The sequence below is a fragment of the Astyanax mexicanus genome, chromosome 15, assembly GCF_023375975.1.
Source record: "Astyanax mexicanus isolate ESR-SI-001 chromosome 15, AstMex3_surface, whole genome shotgun sequence".
NCBI lineage: Eukaryota > Metazoa > Chordata > Actinopteri > Characiformes > Acestrorhamphidae > Astyanax > Astyanax mexicanus.
This window is the reverse complement of record NC_064422.1, coordinates 38,830,272-38,855,183: the sequence shown is the minus strand read 5'-3', so window position 1 is coordinate 38,855,183 and position 24,912 is coordinate 38,830,272. Positions and strand designations below refer to the sequence as shown.

Below are 24,912 nucleotides of genomic sequence, written 5' to 3'. Positions count from 1 at the left end.
GTAATCAGGCTTGGCTGTGATTAGCAGTGAAATTGAACTCAGCTTTTTTTTTTTTTAAAGTGTGATTTATCACTGTTAATTATTTTTCACAAAGGGCTAAAATGATTTGGATATTTTTTTCCCCTCAATAAATGAAATCATCATTTAAAAAAGTGCTTTTTATATTTGCTCAGGTTATATTTGTCTAATATTAAAGTTTGTTTGATAATCTGAAAAAGTATGTATGACAAAAAATGCAAAAACTAAAGTAATCTGACAGAGGGCAAATACTGGACCACTGTATATATATATATATGTATATATACTCTATTGATATAGTAATGACACATTATAAGAGCGGGAGTCACATGGCATTTTACAACACAAAATAATCGTGCCACATTGCCCATGATAGCAATAATATAATACTACTGTGATTCTGCAACATTCGACATATATCACAAGAAAATATCTGTGAAATATTACTAAAGAGGATAAAATACTTGTAAATAGAGAACAAAAAATGGAATTATGGATTTATTGGTGTCAGTTTCACAGAATTTCACAGACATTTTGTCCCACCTGCACTAAATATGGTGATGAATATAGGTTGGTATACTATATATACTATATATGTATACTATATAAATCCTATTCATAGACTTCTAATATGGACTCTTTACCTTCTGCTCAACTGTGTGTGTTAACGCAAATTTGAGTCACTGTATTTTATTGTAGAAGGTCATAAACGTATGTTAGAGTAATAAAATCCTGAATGTAGTTCTCCATCCATATATCACAGCATACATGGGTTGATTTTGTTGGAAATTCAAAGGCCAAAATATAGTTTCAGAGGTTTTTTAATGAATGGAATAATGTAACTTTATACAACATACTACTATTATTACTCTACATATGCAGTTAGTGAAACATTTGATAGAGGTGTATGTTTCACAAAACACTAAAACACACAATTATATTTTATTATTATATTATTTTATTTATTATATTGGTTAAATGGTTAAAGTTGAGTTGGTCATGCAATTAGAAACCCACAGCCAGTTACACTGTGTTTCACACAAAGCCAGTTACACTGTGTTTCACACACAGTCAGCACTTTAATCTTTTCTGTCAATCTGAGAATCAAAATGATCAATAAAGCTAATAACTCTCAGCTACTTGTTTTGTAGCATTAGCATTTTGATGCTAATGGTGTTAACCTTCAGTGTGTGAATGATGGCACTGACAGCATGATAGCTACAATGCTGTATTACTAATTTTCAGTTTAAATTACAGTTTATATATTCCATGTTTTCTCTGCATTCGGATTTATATGGACACAAATATACTTTATGGGTTTGTATTTCTTAGGCCACGTTATATCATATAAGCCTGAGACGAAATCTAGGAATTCCACAAAATCAATCAACAGCCATATGAACTATGATTTTGGATTGTCAAAAGGAGAAATAAGGGAGAGGATGGGAAAAAAACCTTAAAAACAATGAAATCTGACACCAAATGGGTGAGAGAAAGGGGAGGAGTTAAAGTAAGAAACCAATCGGAACAGTTACATACTGAGGACAAAAAAGAACCAGCCTGAGGGTCTGACAGCCAAACAGCAACGAGCTGAACACAATGCTTGCTCTCTGTTAGTATAAGTGCCATTCAACAGTCTATGGTCAATTAGTCCCATCTGCTTTATGTGTTTTATATTACAACGCGGTTATAGATATATATATATATATCTATAATATATATATACAGCTCTGTAAAAAATAGAGACCACTTAAAATGATGAGTTTTTCTAATTTTACCAATTTGAAAACCTCTGCAATATAATCAAGAGGAAGATTGCTGAAGATTAGATGATCGAAGCAATAAAACCAAGCTGAACTGCTTGAATTTTTGCACCAGGAGTAAAGGCATAAAGTTATCCAAAAGCAGTGCGTAAGACTGGTGGAGGAGAACATGCCAAGATGCATGAAAACTGTGATTAAAAACAGGGTTATTCCACCAAATATTGATTTCTGAACTCGTAAAACTTGTAACTGTTCAGGAATATATACTTGTTTTTTTTTTTTTTTGCATTATTTGAGGTCTGAAAGCTCTGCATCTTTTTTCATGTTTTAGCCATTTCTCATTTTCTGCAAATAAATGCTCTATATACGATATTTTTACTCAAGTTCTACTCAAATTTACTCAATCATATACATATAAATAGCAAAACTAGAGAAACTGATTTTAGACTTTATAAACTGAAGTGGTCTCATATTTCTTTCCAGAGCTGTATAGATGTGTATATATACTGTATTTCTATGATTTCCAAGATTCTGCATTCTCCGATTTCCTAACACACTTCACACCTACTCACATCTACTCTACACAAACCAGCTGCCTATCTAAAAATTAGTTTCTTCTACGACGACGACACCAGCGAGGATCCTGCAGGCCTGCGGAGGTTCTGACTGAACGAGCAGCACGGCGAGCGAATGTGCTGCAGTCATCTAAAAGCACCAGAGCTGCTTCATGGTGATATTATCTCTTCTTTAAGGAATGTGATTATGGTCTTTTGTGGGTGCTCTGGAAGTGCCGGCTAAAACGCGGCAATAAAACATCTTATTTCCCCTGCGCTGCTGCGGCCTTTCGCTGCTGCGAACAACAGTCTGCGCTGCTAGAGCGCTAATCTAATCAGGTGATGTAACGTGGCCCGTAGCCACGGTGGAAGGCCTGGAACAGACATGATGTAGCATGCACTTTTCTTTCTGGTACGATACCAGTGCAGATAGATGTTTCAAAAAAGAAGGGAACAGACAAAGAAAAGTACGGAAAAACGAAAAACGAGGGCTATGTTTCAGGAACAAATAAAAAAGGACATTTAATCAAACAGTTTCCTAAACAAAACAGAGTCGACGAATCCAGGCCTCTTACCTTCACTGCAGTCCTTCCCCTGGAAGCCGGTCTCGGAGCAGTCGCAGATGGGCTGGTCGTTGACGATGCTGCAGACTCCTCCGTTCAGGCAAACGTGGTCGGCTTCGCAAACGTTGCTGGTGATCCCGTCGCTGCTGACTATCGCCGGCTCAGAGTCGTTCACCTTCAAATTGGTTATCCATCCTTTGTAGGGAACTTGGTCTTTGATGGAGGCGGACGTCAGGCGCAAGGCTACGGAGCGCAGTTCTGGAGGTATCCCCCCTAAGAACATAGGACTAAAAACCGTCATGTCCCTCCGTTTGGACTTCACTTCCACCCACTTGATCTCGTCGTCCACCACTAGCGTAGTGTTTTTGAAATTCCTGCGCACCGTGACGGCGTGCCAGCGGCTGTCGTTGACGGCGGTGTCGGACAGCACCGTGGCCGGCTCGGCGCAGAAGATCGAGAAGCGCAAGCTGATTCTACCGTTGTGGATGAGCAGTTCCAAGAAGTCGCAGAATCCCTCGTCGTCGAAGTACACTAAGAGTCCGTGCGAGCTCTTCGTTTTCATGTTGAAGCTCATCTCGCTCTCACAGCAGGCGTTCCACATGGGGAACCGCGCCCACTGGCCTTCGGCGCCGGTGAACTCCATGCTCGCCCCTATGTCGACCAAGCAGCAAACCAGCAGGCCTATCCAAATCAAGTGCGCGCCGTTACGCATGGAGAAGCTCATGGTGGATCGAGTTTTGGATCAAAAGGATGAATAGAATAGAACTAAGCTACAAAAAATGCAATATATGTATATATATATATATATATATATATATTTATACTGATAATTTTAGAGTTCCAGTCCTAAAACAGGAATGGCTTCTATGGGAAAGATGGGGCTGCAGCAGATAATTTGGGCTAATTTGGCTTTATTCATTGTTCTACACTGATAAAGAGACATGAAGGCCTGTGCTAGGGCCTAGTCATATTTAACGTAGTGTAGATATGCAGCCAAGAATATCATAACATATTCAAATTATATCTGAAATTAGAGAAAAATAAGACTATGCGATATATTTCAACTAGACTACACTAAAGCTATGCGCTCAACTAAAACCCTCTCCAGTCACTGCTGCTATGCTAAAATGCTAAGCTACACTCTGGCCCTTTTTCATCATCACGGTCTCCATCACACGAAAGTGATGTTCCAGTACACTCTTAACAGGACACTTCTGAGCGCACCAGGCGGCCACGGGTCTCGACGAGCGTAGCTTAATTCACAGTCATTGCGCCGGCCGAAGCGTTGGGTGGACAGAAAAAAAAGAAGAAGAAGACGGAGGAAAGGAGGGAAAAAAAACCCTAAACCCTTCTCAGAGTGGGGTTAATACGCCGGCCCTCGCAGGGCCTTCACCGCTCACAAACCTTCTAATCACATCCACTCTGACGTATTGATCCGCAATCTGCAAAGAAGAATGAGAAACAAGGGTTTTAATTTATGATGGATTAAAGAGTTCAGGCACAAGTTACACAAAATTACACAAAACAAAAAATAAAACTGGGTGGTTAGCTTAGACTAGGCTTTGGGTTAATATGCATTTATTAGCCATGATTTAGTTTCATAAATCCAAATCATAACATTGTTTAGATATATTAATAATAGAGCTGCACTGTATTTTAGGAAAATATGGACAATGCAGTATTGTTTTTTTGTGTGCTTTTGTGTTTGCTTTCTACATATATACAATACCATCATGTATATTTTTGCATTGTAAATTTAATTTTAAAGACTATATTAAAGCACTACAGGGACACATGCCAAATTAATCCTTAAACTGAAAGTGTTAAACAAACCAGAATATGTTTTATTCTATGATCAGGACATCCCAGTCATGCAGCTTGCCACTAGCAGCCGGAGCCCTGAGAGAGCACAACTGGCCTTGCTCTCTCTGGCTCCACTCGAACCCGTGTCGTCAGGGTCGCGCTCCAATACGCCACCGCTGCACCAGCTAGTGAATTGGGACACGGCCGCAAAAAAAAAAAACACCACTATTATAAGGAGATAGGGAGCCCAAGAACGAGCGGAAAAACGAGAAAGTGCGGAAAATAACGTCACGCTGAACGCGACGGACAGAGAGTCAGGGGAGGGATGTAAACAAAAGCTCACCAGAGAGGCATTTTATTAGATTTTTTTTTTTCATTATCGTTCGTTATAGTTTAAACAAACAACCTCACGGGCCAGATTCAGTTTCATGGCATAGACTATACTGTATACTAATCATAATACTGCAGATTGCACCACAGACATTTACACCTCCAGATGCAGGAAAAGGGCCACCTGCATCAGGAAGGATCCCACCCATCCAGCACACGCACTTTTTGTCCCACTCCCCTCAGGCCGGAGGCTGCGGAGCATTAAGTGCAAAACAACAAGACTCAGAAACAGCTTCATTCCGGAAGCTGTAAGACTCTTAAACTCCACTTAACAACACACTGCACTGACACCAAGGACAAATTACTGTTTACTGTTTACCAACATGGTCACTTTACTTGCACTGAGACACTTTATCTCCACTGCTCTAATTCACATTATCATGCTGCTATAGCACACTTGCACTCTGGACTTCATGTTGCTGAACCTTCTACTCTCTATTTATTTTTTTTATTCTTTGGGATATTTATCTATCTATTTTGTATATTCTATTTCTTTTATTGTATTCTTTTTTTTATCTACATATCTATTAATAACAGCTCTTTGGGTGTAAAACTGGATTGTGAGATCACAATTTCGTTCCACCTCATGTACCACATGTGATGCGAATGACAATAAAAATCTCCTTGAATCCTTGAAACCTTTGAGTCAGGTCAGAACACAAAATATTAGCATAACAGAAAGTTAGCATTTTGGGATAACAATGTCAATCGTAAAAACCCTGGTTCTGAATATAAATTGTAGATATCTCACAAAGTACACATTTAAAAACGAGTTAGTGTTAGTAATTAGTTACACTATAAGTATGCAATTGGGACACATACATTATTTGCCTTACATTATATGTGCTGTGGGTATTGCGTCGATACAGATATTGATACATTTTTTTGTGTTTTTCCATAACTCCACTATTAACTCCACTAATAAATGTTGTTCTTTCAAGCGTATTAATCTTTCTAGGGATACAGAACTCTGCCTTTACTAAAATAAAATCTATAAAACATATAGTGCACTATAAATACAGTAGATATAACAGTTAGTACTCTGTATTTTAGGGCTGCACATCATTTTATTGCACTGTACACAGAATAGACTTCCAATATTCTGTGCAACGTCACATTACCTGTTTAAAACCTTTTCTGTTGCTTGATAATACACCGTAAAATTTACACTTTTCTCATTTTTCATTATAATATCTATCAGATAAATGTATTTATATACTATTACAATTATACACCATTTATTTTACTTCAGTCATTGATATACAATGCATTGCATTAATAATATCATGACATGCTGGGTCATTGAAGTCATCTGGCAAAATTTTGAGATAAAAATTGGTGTATTTTTAATATTGCTATTGCATAACAAAAAAATATTGCAACGTTACATCAGCACATACCTGAAAATGTATGCTTAGCATCATCATTTCTAGTACCTACTGAATAATATGCCCTAAAGGTATTAACTATCATATAAGCCTAGGGTTTAAGACATTAATATTCATTAATATATATAATACTTGTTCTTAAAGTTTGTATTTATTGCAGTACTGCTTTAAAAAAAGGAAAGAAAGGGAAGGGTTAACTGGCAACCTTATCTTCTGCAAGAGTCACAATATGGCAAATCCCAAATGCGTCACTGTATCGTGTTTCTCTCTCTCTCTCTCTCTCTCTCTCTCTCTCTCTCACTCTCTCTCTCTCTCTCTCTCTCTCTCTCTCTCTCTCTAACACTCTCTCTCTCTCTCTCTCGTGCACACTAAACAGAAACCCATATATATATACACGCCTGCACACGCTGCACTTTACCTCACCATTTTTTTCTTTTCTACACGTTTTTTTTTTTTTTTTAGCTGGAGCCCTCGGGACAGAATCTCGCCCTTTGACACAACACGTGGGCGTGAAGGAGGGAGGAGACATGTCCTCCTCTTTTATACCCATCTTTATCTCTCTTTCTTTATCTCTATCTCTTCCTGCATCTCTTTCTTCTCATATCTTCTCGAGTCTTGAACCCCAGACCCTGGAGCCTGGACTGTAGTATAGTACCATAAAGAGAATGAGAGTGTACTGAGAGTGTGGTGGTGGCTGATAGCAGTGGTGGTATATGGTGTTGATGGTGGTGGTGGTGGTTTATGATGGTGTGATGGTGGTTGTGGTGGTAGGGGGTGGTAGTTGGAGCAGAGATAGGAAGAAGGGAAGGAAAGGGAAGGAAAGGGAAGGGAAGGGGGGGGGGGGTCGAGATGTTTCAGTATTAATGCCCTGCTGCTGTGGAGCCCCCAGGCTGTCTGTCAGCTACAGCCTAACCAATCACTCCAGCCTGTAAGCTCTGTTTGCACAGATCCCAGTTGGACTGGTCTAATAAAATACTGGGTGAAGACTGGGATGTGCCATGCCATTATATACGAGGTGGTGGTACACCACCATAGCACAATAACGGCGGCGGTGCAGCGGTATGTTTAATGGCTGACACTGAAGCTGAATTAGCCTACAGCAGAAACGAGAAACGTGAAATACTGCTTCCACCCCCCCCCTCCTCCATCTCCAAAACCATCTCCAACACCACCACCACAAGCACCACAAGTACTAGCACTACTAGCACCATGAACCAATGCTGAACTGACTGCACCATGTGAGAAAAGAAAAAAACAACAACACAGCTATTGACTAAAGACTATTGATGATTTCCTTGAGGCAACCCATCAACTCATCATCCTCCTATCTATCATCTATTATCTCTTCACCCTGCACACATGCCTTAAAGGAAGAAGACCACAATGTAAATGGGTTCCTTTGATCAGTGTATGTCAATGGAAGAGCCAAATGAGCCAGATGCACCAGATACACAGATTTTAGCCAATTATCATCCACGATTCCAACTGACAGCTATAGTGCTTGTGCTAATGTTTGATTCGCAGATGTAGCTAATAAACTGTACCAATTAAACAAAACCTTGGGGCACCTTTTACCTATTTTCTTCTAAAATCAAGACAAATTATCCTGCTTATGTACAGGTTTCTACTGTCCAAAGAAAGACTCTGAAGAAGATTCTGAATTAGAGGAAGAACTGATATGAGATACGAGTGTTATTGGTTGATCCCTATCCAACACAATGCAATTAATCCCAATCACAGTATTCCACAATTATATATATATATATATATATATATATATATATATATATATATATACACAATTCCACTGCTCCACAACTCAATACTGGAGGGCTTTAGTGGGCTTTACTGAGCTTTATACCCCTCTATCCCACACCTGGCATTGGCTATGGTACCATAAACCATTGTGAAACATTGTAATTTACAACAGAAACCCCACAAACTAACTCTGAACTGCACTATGAACCAATGATACATCTATATGAGCTACATACTCTACTAATGATACCCACCAAGACCTGGATTACCTAGAGGTGAATCATTAACTCATCAATTCACCATTATCTATCAATATTCTCAATATTCACCATACGCACGAACCTCTTAAGGAGGAAGACAATCTAAATGTGAACGCGTTCCCTTTGATCAGTGAGTGCAGATGTAGATGGATGAGTCAGATGGATGCGCAGAGCTTAGCCAATTATCAGCCATCGCTTCCTTTCGACAGAGAGAGACGGAGTGAGAGAGAGAGAGAGTGAGAAAAAGAGAGAGAAAAAGGGTGAGAGAGGTGCCCAAAGCATTGCACACCTCTGTCTGTGAGATGCTGTACGCTATAAATATATAAATATAAATATATAAATACCATACGGTACGATCTGGGCACAAAAATACAAATAAGCAATCAGCAAAATGCACCAAAAATAACTCAACAAAACTGTGAGCTAGAACCTGCCCAGGCACTGAGATGAATACATGAATACATTCACCATCCCACCAACACTACCACCAATTTTACCATCAATAAAACCACTAATACCCATAATAATACCATCATTACCAACACCACTAGTATGTAATGCAATGCAATGCAAGAGAGACCGACTATATACAGCCCAACCGATACATATATATACATATATATATAGTACAGGAGAAGCCTCACCTGAATAAGACTCTGAATACATTTTTGGGTTTTTAGGTTTTTCAATGATGGACAATTAAAACATCAAGCCAACTCAGACAGAAAGACAGATAGAGAGACAGAAAAATGTAAGAGTGATTCCTTGGTTATCTTTACCTTGAAAGAAGCACCATCATCATGTAGGCTAGTCCCCCCTCGATCGACCAGCCTCACTGAAGGAGCTCGCTGATGGCTTCCGCATCGACTTGATTTTTACAGGCTCTCTTTGTTCACCAAAAAATTAAATAATAAAAAAAAAATCACTGCATCAGTTTAGAGAGCAAAATTGGGGAGAAAAAAAGGAAAACTGAAAAAATAAATAAATCAGCAATCGCCTAACCTTTTCAAATCCCCTTAAAAAAAACGTACAAACAACACAACAAATAAAAAAGACTCCCAAATGAATCAACGATTCAATTCAGATTCACTCGATTCTCAGCAGAGACACGGATGGATGCAGCAGCAGCAGCAGCAGCACCAGCAGCATCATTCAGCCTCCAGCCCTCAGCCTCCAGTCAAGCTCAGCACCAACCAAACCCAGCGCCCAGTCCTCCTTCTTCTACCGCAGCAGCTACAGACACTACAGGCACGAGCGCTGCGCCTCGAAAAACACGGGAGAAAACAGAAAGAGAAAAAAAGAAGAGAGAGAAGAAGGAGGAGGAGAAGAAGAAGAGGAGGAGGAGGAAGAGAGGAGGAGGAAGGACGGTCGCTGGCCGTTTGTTCGCTGCGAGGAAAAAGGTGCGATGTGTTTGTGAGCTCAGCTCTGTCAGGGACCGACCGTCAGCCCCGGAGACATGGCGTCACGTGGCCGCCCCCTTCAGCCGGAGACGGGCGGGGCGGGGCGGGACTGCAGCAGCGCGGAGCAGCGCGAGCAGCGCGGAGCTCTCCAAGGTGCTGAAGAGGCACAGCGCGCCCCGGCCAACCACTGCTGCCCTCACCTACCTACCTACCTACTCACACTGGTGATTACAGACTGGAGAAACATAAGAGAAATACAGGAGAAACACAGAATAACGACAAGAGAAACAGTGGAAAGACAGGAGAAACACAGGGGAAAGACAGGAGATATACAGGAGAAACACAGGAGAAACACAGGAGAAACACAGGGGAAAGACAGGAGATATACAGGAGAAACACAGGAGAAACACAGGAGAAATACAGGGGAAAGACAGGGGAAAAACTAGAGAAACACAGGAGAAACACAGGGGAAAGACAGAGGAAAAACTATGAGAAACACATGAGAAACAGGAAAAAAACACAGGGGAAACACAGAATAAATACAAGAGAAACATAGCAGAAAAACAGAGGAAACCTAGGGGAAAACAAGAGAAAAACACGAGAAAGACAGAAGAAAGACAAGAGAAACACATGAGAAAGACTATGGAAACACAGAAGAGACAAAGGGGAAACACATGAGAAATACAGGGGTAAAATAGGAGAAAGGCATGAGAAAATCATTAAAAACGGGAGAAACACAGGAGAAACACAAGAGAAAGGCAGGAGAAACACAGGAGAAGCAACGGAGAAACAAAAAAGAAACACATGACAAACGCAGGAGAAAGATGTGAAAAACACAGGAGACACAGGAGAAAGACAAGAGAAACACAGAATAAATACAGGGGAAACACAGGAGAAAGACAAGAAATACTATAATATTATGCAGCTATTGCAGCTATAACAGCTTCAATTTATCTGGGATGGCTTTCCACATGGTTTAAGAGTGTGTTTATGGGAATTTTTGACCATTCTTGCAAAAGCTCATTTGTGAGGTCAGATGCTGATGTTGGACTGTGTTATAATATCACTGACAGTTGACTGTGGAATATTTAGTAGCAAGTAGTGAAATTTCATGACTGGACTGCACAGGTGCTGCATCCTATCACACCTAGTTTTAGAGCACAATCATTTATTGTCCTGACGGACTGTTCTGGTGGAAACATGGAGAGTTGAGGTGCACATTGATTTCTGCCGTGATTTGGGATCAGCCGAGGTTTTATGTTTTTTTTTTTATATACAATCCGGGTTAGCATCCGAACATCCCTTTCAGACAGCTTCCTCTTACAGCGTCCACAGTTAATCCTGTTGGATGTGGTGGGTCCTTCTTGGTGGTATGCTGACATTACCCTGGATACCGTGGCTCTTGATGCATCACAAAGACTTGCTGTCTTGGTCACAGATGCTCCAGCAAGACGTGCACCAACAATTTGTCCTCTTTTGAACTCTGGCATGTCACCCATAATGTTGTGTGCATTGCAATATTTTGAGCAGAACATGTGCTTTTACCCTGCTAATTGAACCTTCACACTCTGCTCTTACTGGTGCAATAATGTGCAATTAATGAAGATTGGCCACCAGGCTGCTCCAATTTAGCCATGAAACCTCACTAAACCACACTTCAATGGCAGGTGTTTCAGTTTTATTGTCCAACCCCTGTACTTCACAAGATCAGAGAAGGAGTGATTCCACAGTGCAGTGAGTAGAAGTCTGTAGGTCTGGTGTTTATTGGTTAACCTTGAGCACCATGAGCCTCCTGTAAATCAGTCAGCCTCTGTAAACCTATATAATGGCAGGTAAGTACTGGGAATGTTTAATTAATCGAATGTGACCAAAAATAAGTCACAAGCACAGAAAGAGAGAGAGATAGAAAGAGAGAAACCTTGAGATATTGTTCACACTGTAAAGCATGTTGTGCTCTGTGTTGTTCAATAGCTCCATTCAGTCTTACTGGCCTTTGCCTTTACTGGCCAATCCTGAACGCCCCCACATTATAACATTTACATTTACATTTACGGTATTTAGCAGACGCCCTTATCCAGAGCGACTTACAACAGTGCTTCAAAGTTACTTAAGATATCCAGAGCTAGTTTGTATACTAGGATCAAGAGATACATAGAACTTAATCATGTTAAGAACCCTAGGAACCTTTTTTTTTTTTTTTTTTTCTTTAGTTTAGGAACTCTTTAAAAAGATGTGTCTTCAGTCAACGTTTGAAGACGGTGAGTGACTCTGCTGTTCTGACATCCAGTGGAAGTTCATTCCACCACCTTGGTGCCAGCACAGAGAAGAGTCTGGATGTCTGTTTTCTGTGTGTTTTGAGTGATGGAGGTTCGAGCCGAGCCGTACTGGAAGCTCTAAGAGCTCTTGGTGCAGATCTGGCTTTGACCATCGCCATCAGGTATGAAGGTGCTGGTCCGTTTTTTGCCTTGTAGGCCAGCGTCAGGGTTTTGAATCGGATGCGGGCGACAACAGGAAGCCAGTGGAGGGAACGCAGCAAAGGAGTCACATGACTGAACTTCGGAAGATTGAAGACGAGTTGTGCTGCCGCGCTGCCGCGCTCTGAATTAATTGTAGTGGTTTGGTGGCTCTCAGTGGAAGACCAGCCAGTAGAGAGTTGCAGTAGTCAAGTCTTGAGATGACAAGAGACTGCACAAGCACCTGAGTGGCTTCCTGAGACAGAAATGGTCAAATTCTTCCGTTCATTCTTCCGAATCATTATAATGTAGAAAACAGTTTTTACCTTTATATATGACATATGCTCTCATATACAACATCATTTCTGGGAAATACTGTAGAAAAACAGCATACAAGAAGAGAGGTTGCACAATACAGTTGATAAATATAGTTAATTACTTGCCTTTAAGTGTTGCATGCATCGTTAATAAGGTCCTGCATCCAGTGGCCCTATCTCTTTTGAGTGCGCACTCTGGTTCACCATTCCAACAGGACCATGCTCATCCACACACTGCTGCAGTCTTAAGAGTTTGCCTTAAAAACCCATACTGATACTGTTATATAGCCAAACGTATCGCCAGACCTGTCCCCAAAAGAAAATGTGTGGAATGCTATTAGACATGCTATCAGTAATGCTATTAGACGTGCTACCGCATCACAGGACAGCTTTAGGAACCTCTACAACTCTATGCTGAGACATCTACGTTGCTGGGTTGCACACTACTTCAGTGCGTAAAGCAGAGTTCGTTTCTAAATAGAAAAAAAATACTTAAAAATGAAAACTACGATGAAATTGATTAATTCTTCAACAATTAAAAATCAATTTTATTATTGTCCAGAGATTAAAACATAGCTGCGCCACATTGAATTCTCCCATCTCTGTTAATTATTTAAGCAATAGAACACGAGAGGGAGTGTGTTATCACGAATAACGATGTTATAATGATGAATAATGATGTTATTCGTGATAACACACAACCTCGAGAGTTCTATTGCTTTTATACAACATTTTTTTTTTTTACAAAATGAATAAAGAAAATAAATTAAAGAACTTAAAAAAAAATTAAGAATGAATATGCTTTAATATGGAAAACTGTGCCTTCCGCCAAAAAGTAGTTCCACAAAAACTGTAACAGAACTGAAACTTAACTACAAAACGGTGTATGGTTCATACAGACACGAAAGTTAGCTTGAAATCAAATCTAAAATAGCAAAACTTTATTACTAAAATTGCAAATGTAATATTTTTATGTTATAAAGACAACTTACTTTTAATTTGTAACTAAATTAAACTTTTGTGACTAAAACTACGATAAAACTAATAATAACTTAAGGACTAAAAAAAAATAGCATTTGCCAATTGCCAGACTAACTTAATGTGGCACACAGAGTGATCTATTTTAAGCGTTAATTTATTATTATTATTATTATTATTATTATTATTATTATTATTATTATTATTATTATTATTATTATTATTATTATTATTATTATTGCTTACAGCCAAAAAAAAATAACCCAAATATCAGTATCTCAGAAAATTTTTATATTATTTAAGACCAATTGGTACTTTTGACAGTGTGAGCAGTGTGCCAAGTCCTGCTGGAAAATGAAATCCACACCTACATAAAAGTTAAAGTCAGCAGAGGAATACATGAAGTGCTGTAAGATTTTGCGGGAAAACAAAACTGCACTGACTTTAGACTTGATAATAAAACACAGTGGACCAACACCAGCAGATGACACGTCTCTCCTAACCTGGGCTGCACGATATATACTGTTTAAGCATCGTCATCGTGATGTGCGCATGCGCAATAGTCAATCGGAGGATGTGTATTTGACTAAAACTTGGATTAAACTAATAATAACTAAATGACTAAAAATGACTAAAATATTAAACATTTAAGTCAAAAGAGTAAGACTAAATTTTTAAACAAAAAATAACACTGTATAATAATGTATATATATATAATGTATTTATTGTTTCTGATAACTGTCATCTACCTTCTGAATAGCATTGCGATCAATTGCAACAATTTCTTTTTTAAGATAATTGTAGAACAATGTGTAATATAGGGCCTTACTATCTCTACACTCTAAAAAACAGAGGCACGATATGAGTACTTTTTTGTACTCAGAGGTACACTTATAATTTATAATTGTACCCTCAAAGGTACAATATTGGTCTTTACAGGGTCAGATTTGTTCCCTTTAAAGTACAAAGTAATTTCTAACAGCAATAAGTACAAATTTGTACCATTTAACCAGCCAAAGGGTACATTCAGTATTCTGTATCACTCTACTAATAAACAATATATATTTTATATATATTTTATATATATTTACTGGCACAAAAAAAAAAAACATGGGTACAAAAAAAGACTTTCACTGAAAGGTACTTTTTTGTACCTCAATTTAAGGTACAGCCCCAGAGACAAGCTTTGTTCTCTTTTAGGTACAAATCTGTACTTACTTTTCTTAGTGTGTATGGTGTGTGAACTATGTGAGTGTGTGTTGTGGCTGTAATCACAGGCTGCGGTACTTCTCATAAACACGTCTCATAAACGGCATGAAGGAGGAACTTGCATTCCAAAAGGCTGATGGCATTTTCCTGTGACCTGCAGAACAGGTTAAAAGCAGTGGCCATAAAAAAAAGGATGACCAATATGACTGAGGTTTTACTATAACTGCAATCAAATATGCTTCTAAAAATGCTATTCAAAGAAATGTTCATCCATAGAGTTTAGTATCATACGGTATCATACATTCCAGTCTACTGTGCAGAAACAGAATTACAGGTAGAGGGAGGATCACCGTCAGTTACTACACACAGCTGCTCTTTATCTGGTAACCTGCCTCTGTTTTTAACTGGAAAAGTGTACCTCGTCTCCCCGGGGAACAGCTGGCTCTACTGTAGAGTGGAGCACTTCAGTGACTCGGCCCTCCGCATGTCAAAACACACTGGTGTAACAGGCCCTCGCACGCTACCTGTGAAAGCTGAGGTGTTTTAGTGCTTTAGCTCCGCTGGTCCTGGTATGAGCTGGCACGCTTCAATTTGTAGAGGCCGAGAGTGGCACAGAGGCAAGAGTCACCCTGCCTGGCCCTTACAGACTCATTCCTGAAACTATAAATCACATTTCTGTACATATATATGACAACAAAACCATGTATAAACCAAATTTAAACCACAGATAAGAATTACATTTTCTGGATTTATGGATTTATCATCAGATATTAAAGGAACAATCAGTACTACTAATTATTAACTGTGATTAGTCACACTTTTTGAAAAGCTAAGTTAAATATCTCTAGCCACAACCAGGCCTGAATACTCCCAGACCTGTAGAATCAAGACATCACTTAAATAGAACCTGTCTGACAACATGAAGCAGATAAAAGATCTCAAAAGACAACACATTATGCTCTGGAGAAATTCTGAAGAAATTCCAAAACAGATGTAGAAAACAAAGTCATTGATCATCTATCAGTCTGGAAAAGATTGCAAATTTATTTCTAAAGCTTTGGGACTCCATGGAACACTGGTGAACCTTTCAAGGAATGACCGGCCGACCGAAATTACTTCAAAAGGGCATGAACAACTCATCCATGAGGTCACAAAAGAACCCAGAACAACATTTAAAGAACTGCAGGTCTCACTAAAGCCTCAGTTAGATCAGTGTTGATGGTTCAATAATAAGAAAGATAAGAGATTGGCTGAAAATGATCTCCATGGGAGAATTTCAAGGTAAAACACTGCTGACCAAAAAGAACACAACGGCCTATCTCACATTTGCCAAAAAACATCTAGATGATCCCCAGAAATTTGGGTAAATATTCTTTAGACTGATGTAACACTGAAGTGGAACATCTGATGTAAAACTAACGCATAATTTCAGGAAATTATCTTGTGTGTGATATAAGTACACATTACCATGTTTTAACAGGACAAAGTTGGTCCAGATCACTTTAGGTGGCTATCTCAAATGATATCTCCCTTGATAACCTAGCTATACACAGATCAATGCTGCACTTGATTGATGAAATGGCTTACAATGCCTGTCCCTACTACGCTAGTGGTGGTGGAAATTACCTAGCTATGGTTAGTGAACACTACTGAAGCTCAGTGATTACCTGTTTAATAGAGCAATAGCCAGCTTGCCTGTTTCCATGGCTGCAGCACACTGTTTGCATGCTGTTGTGTTCTATACCTGACAGCCCGAGGTGTGGAAACGGAACTGGGGCAATGGTGGTGATTACAATATTACAATAACTAAGGAGGCTATATATATATAATGTCTTGTTGGGCACTTCTTGTCTGAATATAGGATGAGATGCAGTTGGGCATGGAGGCATACAGGTTCTGTATGGCGAGGTGTTGCAGTTGGGCCTGTAGATCTTGCTCTATACTTGTAGGTTGCTTAAGCTGGAGTCCCGGCTGCTTCCAAATTTCTCAATAAGCGATGAATCTGGTAATTGACTGCTATTGGATGACAAACAGAACCTGGAAACATACATTTCCAGTTCGAAACAATCCAGGTGACCATGGCTGGTTGATGGATGACCTAGATGGTGGGAAATTACTCAAATTGACCATCCTGCATCTCTCTGTCCAATGATGCGCCTCATTTCAATGTCTGCCAACTGGGTCAAATGTCGAAGTAAGTAATAGGCATGTCTAAAAGTCAACAAGTGATGATATCCAAGTGCAGTAAAGCTAAATCTGCAAGAAACCCATTGAGAAAAACACCTAAAAAAGTAAGATCTCCTTCCCCAACCAATCTTATTTACCTTTAGTGCTTCAAACATATTTATATGATGATTCAAACCAAATAATATCAGTTGATAAAGGCTCAAAAGTGTCCACAGAAAAAGTGTGAAACTACCTGCTTTACTCAAACTAAAGCTAGGTATGGCTCTGTCCAATGATGTGCCTCATTTCAACGTCTGTCAACTGGGTAAAATGTCACAGTACGTCATAGGCCTGTCTAACAGTCAACCATCTCTCACCAGGAGGTACACTACCCAAAAGTAACCCCTAATAAGGCATGGGAGGAAGCACTTATCTGGAGAAATTTAGAAACTCACTTGATCCATGATCTTTAGGCTGCATGATTTAGTTGTTTTAACATTTTGCATAGTTTCTTTGCAATAATTTTAAAGAAAACAATAAAAAAGATTGTATAATACAAATTAAAGCAGTATTAAAATGAAACACAATGAAAAGAAAACATGTAATCTATTTGCTGATGGTACAAAGTATGTATAACTAAAGCAAAAATGTGCTATTTTTGCACAAATGGTCTGTTGAATTCTTCTTTATCGTTCTGCACCGTGTTGTTTGACACGGGTGATTTAATGCTGACATGTTTTCTGTTTGTAAGTCAGACGAGCCCCTCGGTTAATATTTTACTGAGTGTAGAGAAGCAGACAGAGTACAGTCATCCTCAGAGAAAGACCAGAATGAGTCAGTTTCATTCTCTTTATGACGACCAGAAAGAGAACTTGCTATAGTTCATACCAGGACGTGAAACAGTCCTCGATTCCTCGTCTGAAAGTCCATCATCAGCGCAGGGTATAATTCTAAATTATATGCTTCTGCGTGGAGCTTTGTACGGTTGATGTTACCCATTAATTCTGATGAGCTTAATTTGACTTCTTGTTCATTGTGTTCCTCGCCGCCATTATTTCATCAGCATAAGCATTTCCTCGTCATTACAGAACATCCAAATATGGCAATCATTATTTCATACAGAGAAGTTTTAAGACAGTAATTAAGGGGAGAATTTAGCGGCGCTTCTGTTTACATGTCATGAGACAACGCTGTTTTGTTGCCTAGTTTAAATGTTAGGTGTTCAGTAGAAAAGCACAGCAATAAAAACAGTATATTCTCACAGATGTGCAGCTTAACCAAGATTTAATTTGTTTGGTATTATTAATACGAAGCCTCTAAACCCCCACTTTCTACTGAGGTCATTTAACATACACATTATTAGCTTCCCAGATCAACACATATTTTTATTTTCTTTCCTACATTATAAATGAATACTGAAGTGATCCAGACTATGAAGGAACACATAATGAATCATATTCAAGGATTCAAGGAGATTTTATTGTCATTCGCATCTTATGTGGTACATGAGGTGGAACGAAATTGTGATCTCACGATCCAGTTTACACCCAGGAGCTGTTATTAAATAGATATATAGATAAAAGTACAATAAAGGAATACAATAAAAATAGAATATACAAAATAGTTAAAGATAAATACCCCAAATGAAATAAATAGAAATTTCAACGTATAGATGAAATTTCAACGTATAGATGATGTATTTATGATATAAACTTAAAAGTGTTAAACAAACCAAAATACTCTTAAACTTGAGTGGTTTCTGAAGCTTATAACTCTAATGAACTTATCCTGTGCAACAGAGAAAACTCTTGCTCTTCCTTTCCTGAAGTGGTCCTGATGAGAGCCAGTTTCATCATTACGTTTTTGATGGTCTTTTGCAGTGACTGCACTTGAGGATACTTTCAAAGCTATTAAAATGTTTCTTCTTCACTACTTTACAACTGATGCTCTTAAACAAATTAAGAGACAAGAAATTCAAGTAATTAACTCTTGATGAGTTCAGCACAGCTGTTAACTGAAAGCCTGAATTCCAGGTGACTCATAAAGCTGACTGAGAAAATCCAGCCATAATGTGCAAAACTGTCATCTCTCTAAGCAAAAAGAGCTAAAATATAAATCATATTCTGGTTTGTTTAACACTTTTTACTAGTTTTACTAAATAATTCCATATGTTTTTCTTCATAGTATAGTTTAGACTGTAGTATTACCCTATTTTCTGCACTATAAGGTGCACTTAAAATAATTACATTTTCCCAAAACTCGACAGTGCACCTTATAATATAGTATGAATGTATGAATTTTATCAGTCAGGTGTTAAGGAGCAGTAAAGCCACTCTGCTGAAGTACAGCGTTATAAGGAAGATTCAGTGAAGTGTCTCCAGCACCGAGACTGGAGCAGTGTTAGCATTAGCTGCTAACTGCAGTGCTAGCTCTTTCACTGTTCAGAGGTGAGTATATCAGACTGTAGTTTGAGTGTTTACCGTGTTAAAACAAGCTATGTGGGATAAAACCACTAGCTTATAGAGCCCTGGGTTACCAGAACACTCAGGATTCCTCACTGTAGTGCTGTCAGGCGCTAAGTGCTGCTAAGCACTGCTGCTAACCGTGGCTAGCGCTGCTGCTTACCTTAAAATAAACAGGTTTTTTTTCAGGAATTAGACCTTCATTGATAGTGCGTCTTAGAATACAGTGCACCTTATAGTCTGTAAAATAAAGTAATCTACAATGAAAAACATTTTAAAATAATACAAAAAAACAATTAATTGGTGATTAATCTGATAACTGGGCAGGCCAATTAATTACTGCAATCCTGGGAAAGCCCTGCTGTGTGTGGGTGAGCATATAGCTGCTGAAAAATAGCATTAGTGTTTTTACTGCACTTCAATAAAACACCAATATATTTATATATTTTCGCAGATGTGCATCACAACCACGCTTCACTCTTCTATCATTTCTCTGATAAAGCCTTGCAGAGTGTTTACTCCCCAGCTCTGTGAGGTACTTGAGAGATTTCATCAAACATAAACATAAACATATTCAAACGAAGACTAGTCAGATAGAACCACAAAGAGTGAGTCTATAGACCTGCTGCTGTTCAAGTGCCTCTGAAAGCAGGTTTCATTTCAAAAAACATGGTCTTAGGTTTTTCATTCAAAACACTGATAATGATGGAGACGATGATGATGATAATATATATAAATATAATGTTTATTTGCCTTACAGACGCTGTGTGCATTGCTTCTGACTGCGTGTCTGCCCTGAAAGATAATTAAGCACGAGTCAATTAAGTCATTTAATACAGCCCATGTAATGAAGACACCGCATATCTTTCTATTAAAAGCACCTGCGGATCTGACCTTTATAATTAATACAGAGAAAGGAGATAGCTCTGCTGCAATTATAGCAAATATTTGGCAAGAAAAGCTTAGAAAGATATTTTTTTCTGAGCAGACTCCAGCGCAGAATGATGACGGAACAACAAATCACTTTTAAATCAGTCTATTTTGGAAATATATTAAATTGCCTCTCATTCCTAAGGGGCTTTCATGTGACTCATTCTTTTCTTGTTTGAAATTTTATTTTTTGGTTAATAACAGACCTTACAAAACTCCTTTCCCCAAACAACAATATGTGCTCTTGAACTGACGCTTCAAACAAAAGTACACTATAAACCACAATCCCACAATTACTTTGAACTTCTGTTTTTTTTTCTAATTTTTTCCATTTTCTCCCCAATTTACACAGCCAATTATCCAACCCACTCATTAGGACTCCCCCTATCACTAGTGATGCCCCAAAACACCAGGAGGGGGAAGACTAACACATGCTTCCTCCGATACATGTGAAGTCAGCCACCGCTTCTTTTCGAGCTGCTGCTGATGCAGCATTACCAAGCAGCATCACAGCCCGCTTGCAGGAAAGCGCAGTGGCTCGGTTCTGATACATCAGCTCACAGACGCCCTGTGCTGCAGACATCACCCTAGGAGTAATGTGGGGAGAGAGCGCCATCTACCCACCCGGAGGGAGCAGGGCCAATTGTGCCCCCTCTGAGCGCCGGCAGCTTGATGGCAAAGCTGCATGAGCGGGGGTTCGAACCTGCAACCTCCCGCTCATAGTGGCAGCGCTTAAGACCGCCGGACCACTCTGCGCCCCCCTGAACTTTTGTTTTATGTAACTTTGGATATTTCCAGATATTACTCAACTACTCTGAGTTGAATCTAAAGGCTTTTCACTCAAATATTAAATAATTCAGAGGCAATTATATGAATTAATATTACTAAGAAGCCTTTACAAAATTCATTTAAGACACTTTAATTATTCAATTGAATATGTAATGGCCAAAATATGGTAAAAATCAGGAAAAATTTTAGGCGCTTTTCAAATTTTTTATTATTTATTTTTAGACACATAAAATGAAATATTTATATGGATGAATTATTTTGGCAGCTCTAGATTTTGCTACAAAGTGTTTACAATCATCATATAAATTTATAAACTGCTCCCTTTCACTGGTTTCATATTGTAGAGCTCTGAACCTGGTATGGTCCTGTCCTTCTCCAAAGGACTGGAAACTTTATAGTAATAAAAACTAGCAATTTTATAACTTATTGTGCAGTAAACATGCTGTTTCTGTATGTTATACTCCTTATAGAAACAGAAATGTGCGTTGTCTCTTTAACAGAGCTCTGCCTGCCCTGTGGGAACTCTCTGTCAGTCAGAGTCTGTGGTAACTCGCCCCCCACCACCCCTTTCAGCTCGCAGAACTCGGCACCTGATTGGCTGACAGAGCTCATTTGCATTCGCCGTGTCTGTGAGGGTCTGCTGATTCATTAGGTATGCAGAAACTCGTGGAGCGTCCAATAATACGCGTTTAATAAAGAGTTAAAATTTAAATTATTTTAAATCTGCCTCAAATTATTTCAAGCACTGGTTGGATATAAATGAGGATTACTGGCGACTGGATTGATGGATTTTCTTAAATATGGAGGCATTTTGAAGGTAAGAGTGTGGGATAAGTGCTGGAGGGGGTTAGGTGTGTGTCACCCTGCAGCGAAACACAAGCATATTTAAACTGCACACAGTCTAATTAAGGAACCGCAGTTTCGAATGGTGTATAACATGCTCACATTCAATCAAATATGGACGTACGAAAAACGCAAATATGAAAATTATGATTCATAATTTTCATAAGCAAGGCATATTTCGCCCTAAATGTTTATTGTTTATTTAAGGAGATACAGCTAAATCGGCTAGATAACTGAAAATCAGAGATTCTAAGCTTTAAAATAGTATTTTGGGTGTCTATATTGAACCTATAATTATTCATAAACAGCCAGATATTAAATATTATATTTTTGGCGCCCAATTTTGATTAAATTTTTTATGGCTTTAGGCACAATTTGTGTGCATAATGTGAGAGGGTCTTCTATTTTTTTACTACACACTCACCGTCAGTGTGTAGTCACTCCCCCCTAGGCTACCTTTGGTAAACTTATAGTTAATAAATTATATTTACATTTACTTTTATGGCATTTAAGCTGACGCTCTTATCCAGAGCAAATTGCAAGGTTATTTCTATTACAAAAGTGGACCAATGTAGTGTTAGGTGTCTTGCCCAAGGACTCTTATTGGTGTAGCACAGCATTCAGTCACCCAGACTGGGAATTGTACCACATTCTCCCACATGTGATCACTGACCAACCACAATATCACGTTTAACTCCCTGACCTCGATGTTGTAAGCTGTAAAATCAAGCTAAGCTGTTAACTGTGGAAAAGCTGTTTGCTATAATATGATATACTCTATTTCTTTCAAAATTTGAGTTTCTTTAAGTATTTAAATCTCTATTTTTACTTAAGTGAAATCAAAAAGAAGATATAAATCTGTTTTGTTCACCTGAGTAAAAAAGTAGGCATCATACCAAAAAAAGTCTAATAAATTTAAATGGTGTTTAAGTAAATTCAACTTATCCAGGTGTAGAGTATAGGGCTGGTTGACATTGTAAAAAAAAAGTGTCAGGTCTTAGCCCTGTCTCGTGTCTCTGTGTGTCTTCCCCACGTGACCTGTGCTCCCCTGTGTCTCCCGTCTTAGTAGATTTCCACCTGTGTCTCATTTGTAGCTCCGCCCCTTCCCCAGGTGTTTCCAATTCTAGTGTGTTTTATGTTTCTATAAATAGCCCTCCTCTGCCACCTTGTCCTCTGTCGGTCTCTGCACCTTCCCCTGTCGTTCGTCTTTCTCTGTGTTTCATTGCCTCTGTTCCTCGCGCCTTAGTCTCTGTGTTTATCTCTAGTTTTATGTTTCTAGTTTCTTGTTTATTTCCGTGTTCCCTAGTTCCTTGTATATACCCCTGCTTTGTGTTTATTAGTTTATTCCCTTGTTTATATTTCCCTGCCCTGTTTGGTTTGTTTATTATTATCGCTCGTTTGTTTTGGTTATTGGTTATTTGTGTTTCTTTGTTTAGTGTTACATGTTTACTTGTTTCTTTGTCTTTCTTTGTTATTTATTTAATAAATTTATTTATATCGCCCTTACCTGCACCTGTGTCCGCCTCCTCGTCTCCCTGCCTGGTTCACTTCGTGACAAAAAGTGTTGTTAACTAATTAAAAAATTTAAGAAATTTACAATGTTACAGCAGCACAGAGAAAAGGACCGAGAAACAGGTCAGGAAAAAATATAAACAAATAATGATAAATCTATATATACAAAAAACAATTACAGGAAATATATCAGTGATGGTTTGAAGATCCTGTATAGCTTTAATACAGTCTTTGATATTAAATTTACAATGTAAAAATATACATATCATAAAAAGGAAGAAAACAATTCTGACAGTTCTGGTGGAAACAGGAGAGTTGAGGTGCACATTGAATCCTGCCATGATTTGATCAGCCGTGGTTTTATGTTTTTTGGATACAATCCGCGTTAGCACCCGAACATCCCTTTCAGACAGCTTCCTCTTACAGCGTCCACAGTTAATCCTGTTGGATGTGGTTGTCCTTTTTGGTGGTATGCTGACATTACCCTGGATACCGTGGCTCTTGATGCATCACAAAGACTTGCTGTCTTGGTCACAGATGTGCCAGCAAGACGTGCATCAACAGTTTGTCCTCTTTTAAACTCTGGTATGTCACCCATAATGTTGTGTGCATTGTAATATTTTGAGCAGAACTGTTAAAGCTCTTACCCTGCTAATTGAACCTTCACTCTCTGCTCTTACTGGTGCAATAATGTGCAATTAATGGAGATTGGCCACCAGGCTGCTCCAATTTAGCCATGATGAAACCTCCCACACTAAAATGACAGGTGTTTTAGTTTTTTTTTTTTATATGAATTAATATAATTATTCTAACAGAACTACACAAAAGTACATACACAAAGCTACAGTTGGGTACAGGTAGAGCTTCTATAGAGACAGTGGTTATTAAAATGGCTCACAGTTGGAAGCGTCTGAAGCTTTATCTTTTTAATAACACTCCCGCTATTACACCTCTCACGTTTAATAACCGCTCTCACACTCAGAGGCTCTAACCAGGACTTTCACTGGAAAAGGGGGGTTTAGAGGCTTAACACTATTACTGGATATATTGGTACAAGAATTTCATCATGCTCCGGGAGCAAAAGCCAGCAATTGCTCTCCAATCGAGCCTTTAGGAACTGGCAATAAAACAAATTGAAAAATAAAAAGCTTGGACAGTCTTGTAATAGGAAAATCCACAAACACTTAAACCACAGTATCGGCGGTGGAGCCGCGGAGCGCCCTCTACGCAACGCCATGGAGCCAATGGAACATGACCGAGAGTCCTCCGGGGATATGGCCTTTGTTGTACAGTGCATTAGAGCTTGATTGTTATGTAGACCTTTGTCTTCTTTTCATCAGATAAGCAGGATTGAAA

At 38.8% G+C, this 24,912-nt stretch overlaps 1 protein-coding gene across 17 annotated transcripts in view; it reads right to left on the bottom strand.

The window, feature by feature from the left end:
* nrxn1a (neurexin 1a) overlaps positions 1-9,941 on the bottom strand; it is a 365,537-nt gene extending 355,596 nt beyond the window's left edge. For 14 of the 17 annotated variants that reach the window (XM_049464531.1, XM_049464536.1, XM_049464546.1 and 11 more), the window contains exons 1-2: positions 9,277-9,940; positions 2,911-4,340 (exon numbers count right to left, since the gene is read on the bottom strand). In XM_049464531.1, coding sequence (XP_049320488.1) covers positions 2,911-3,622 — 712 coding nt within the window. In that variant the 5' untranslated portion in view covers positions 3,623-4,340; positions 9,277-9,940. Of the gene's footprint in view, positions 1-2,910; positions 4,341-9,276 lie in introns of all 17 variants that reach the window. The other 3 variants (XM_049464538.1, XM_049464545.1, XM_049464529.1) reach the window with 2 other exon arrangements.
* Positions 9,942-24,912: the final 14,971 nt, after the last annotated feature.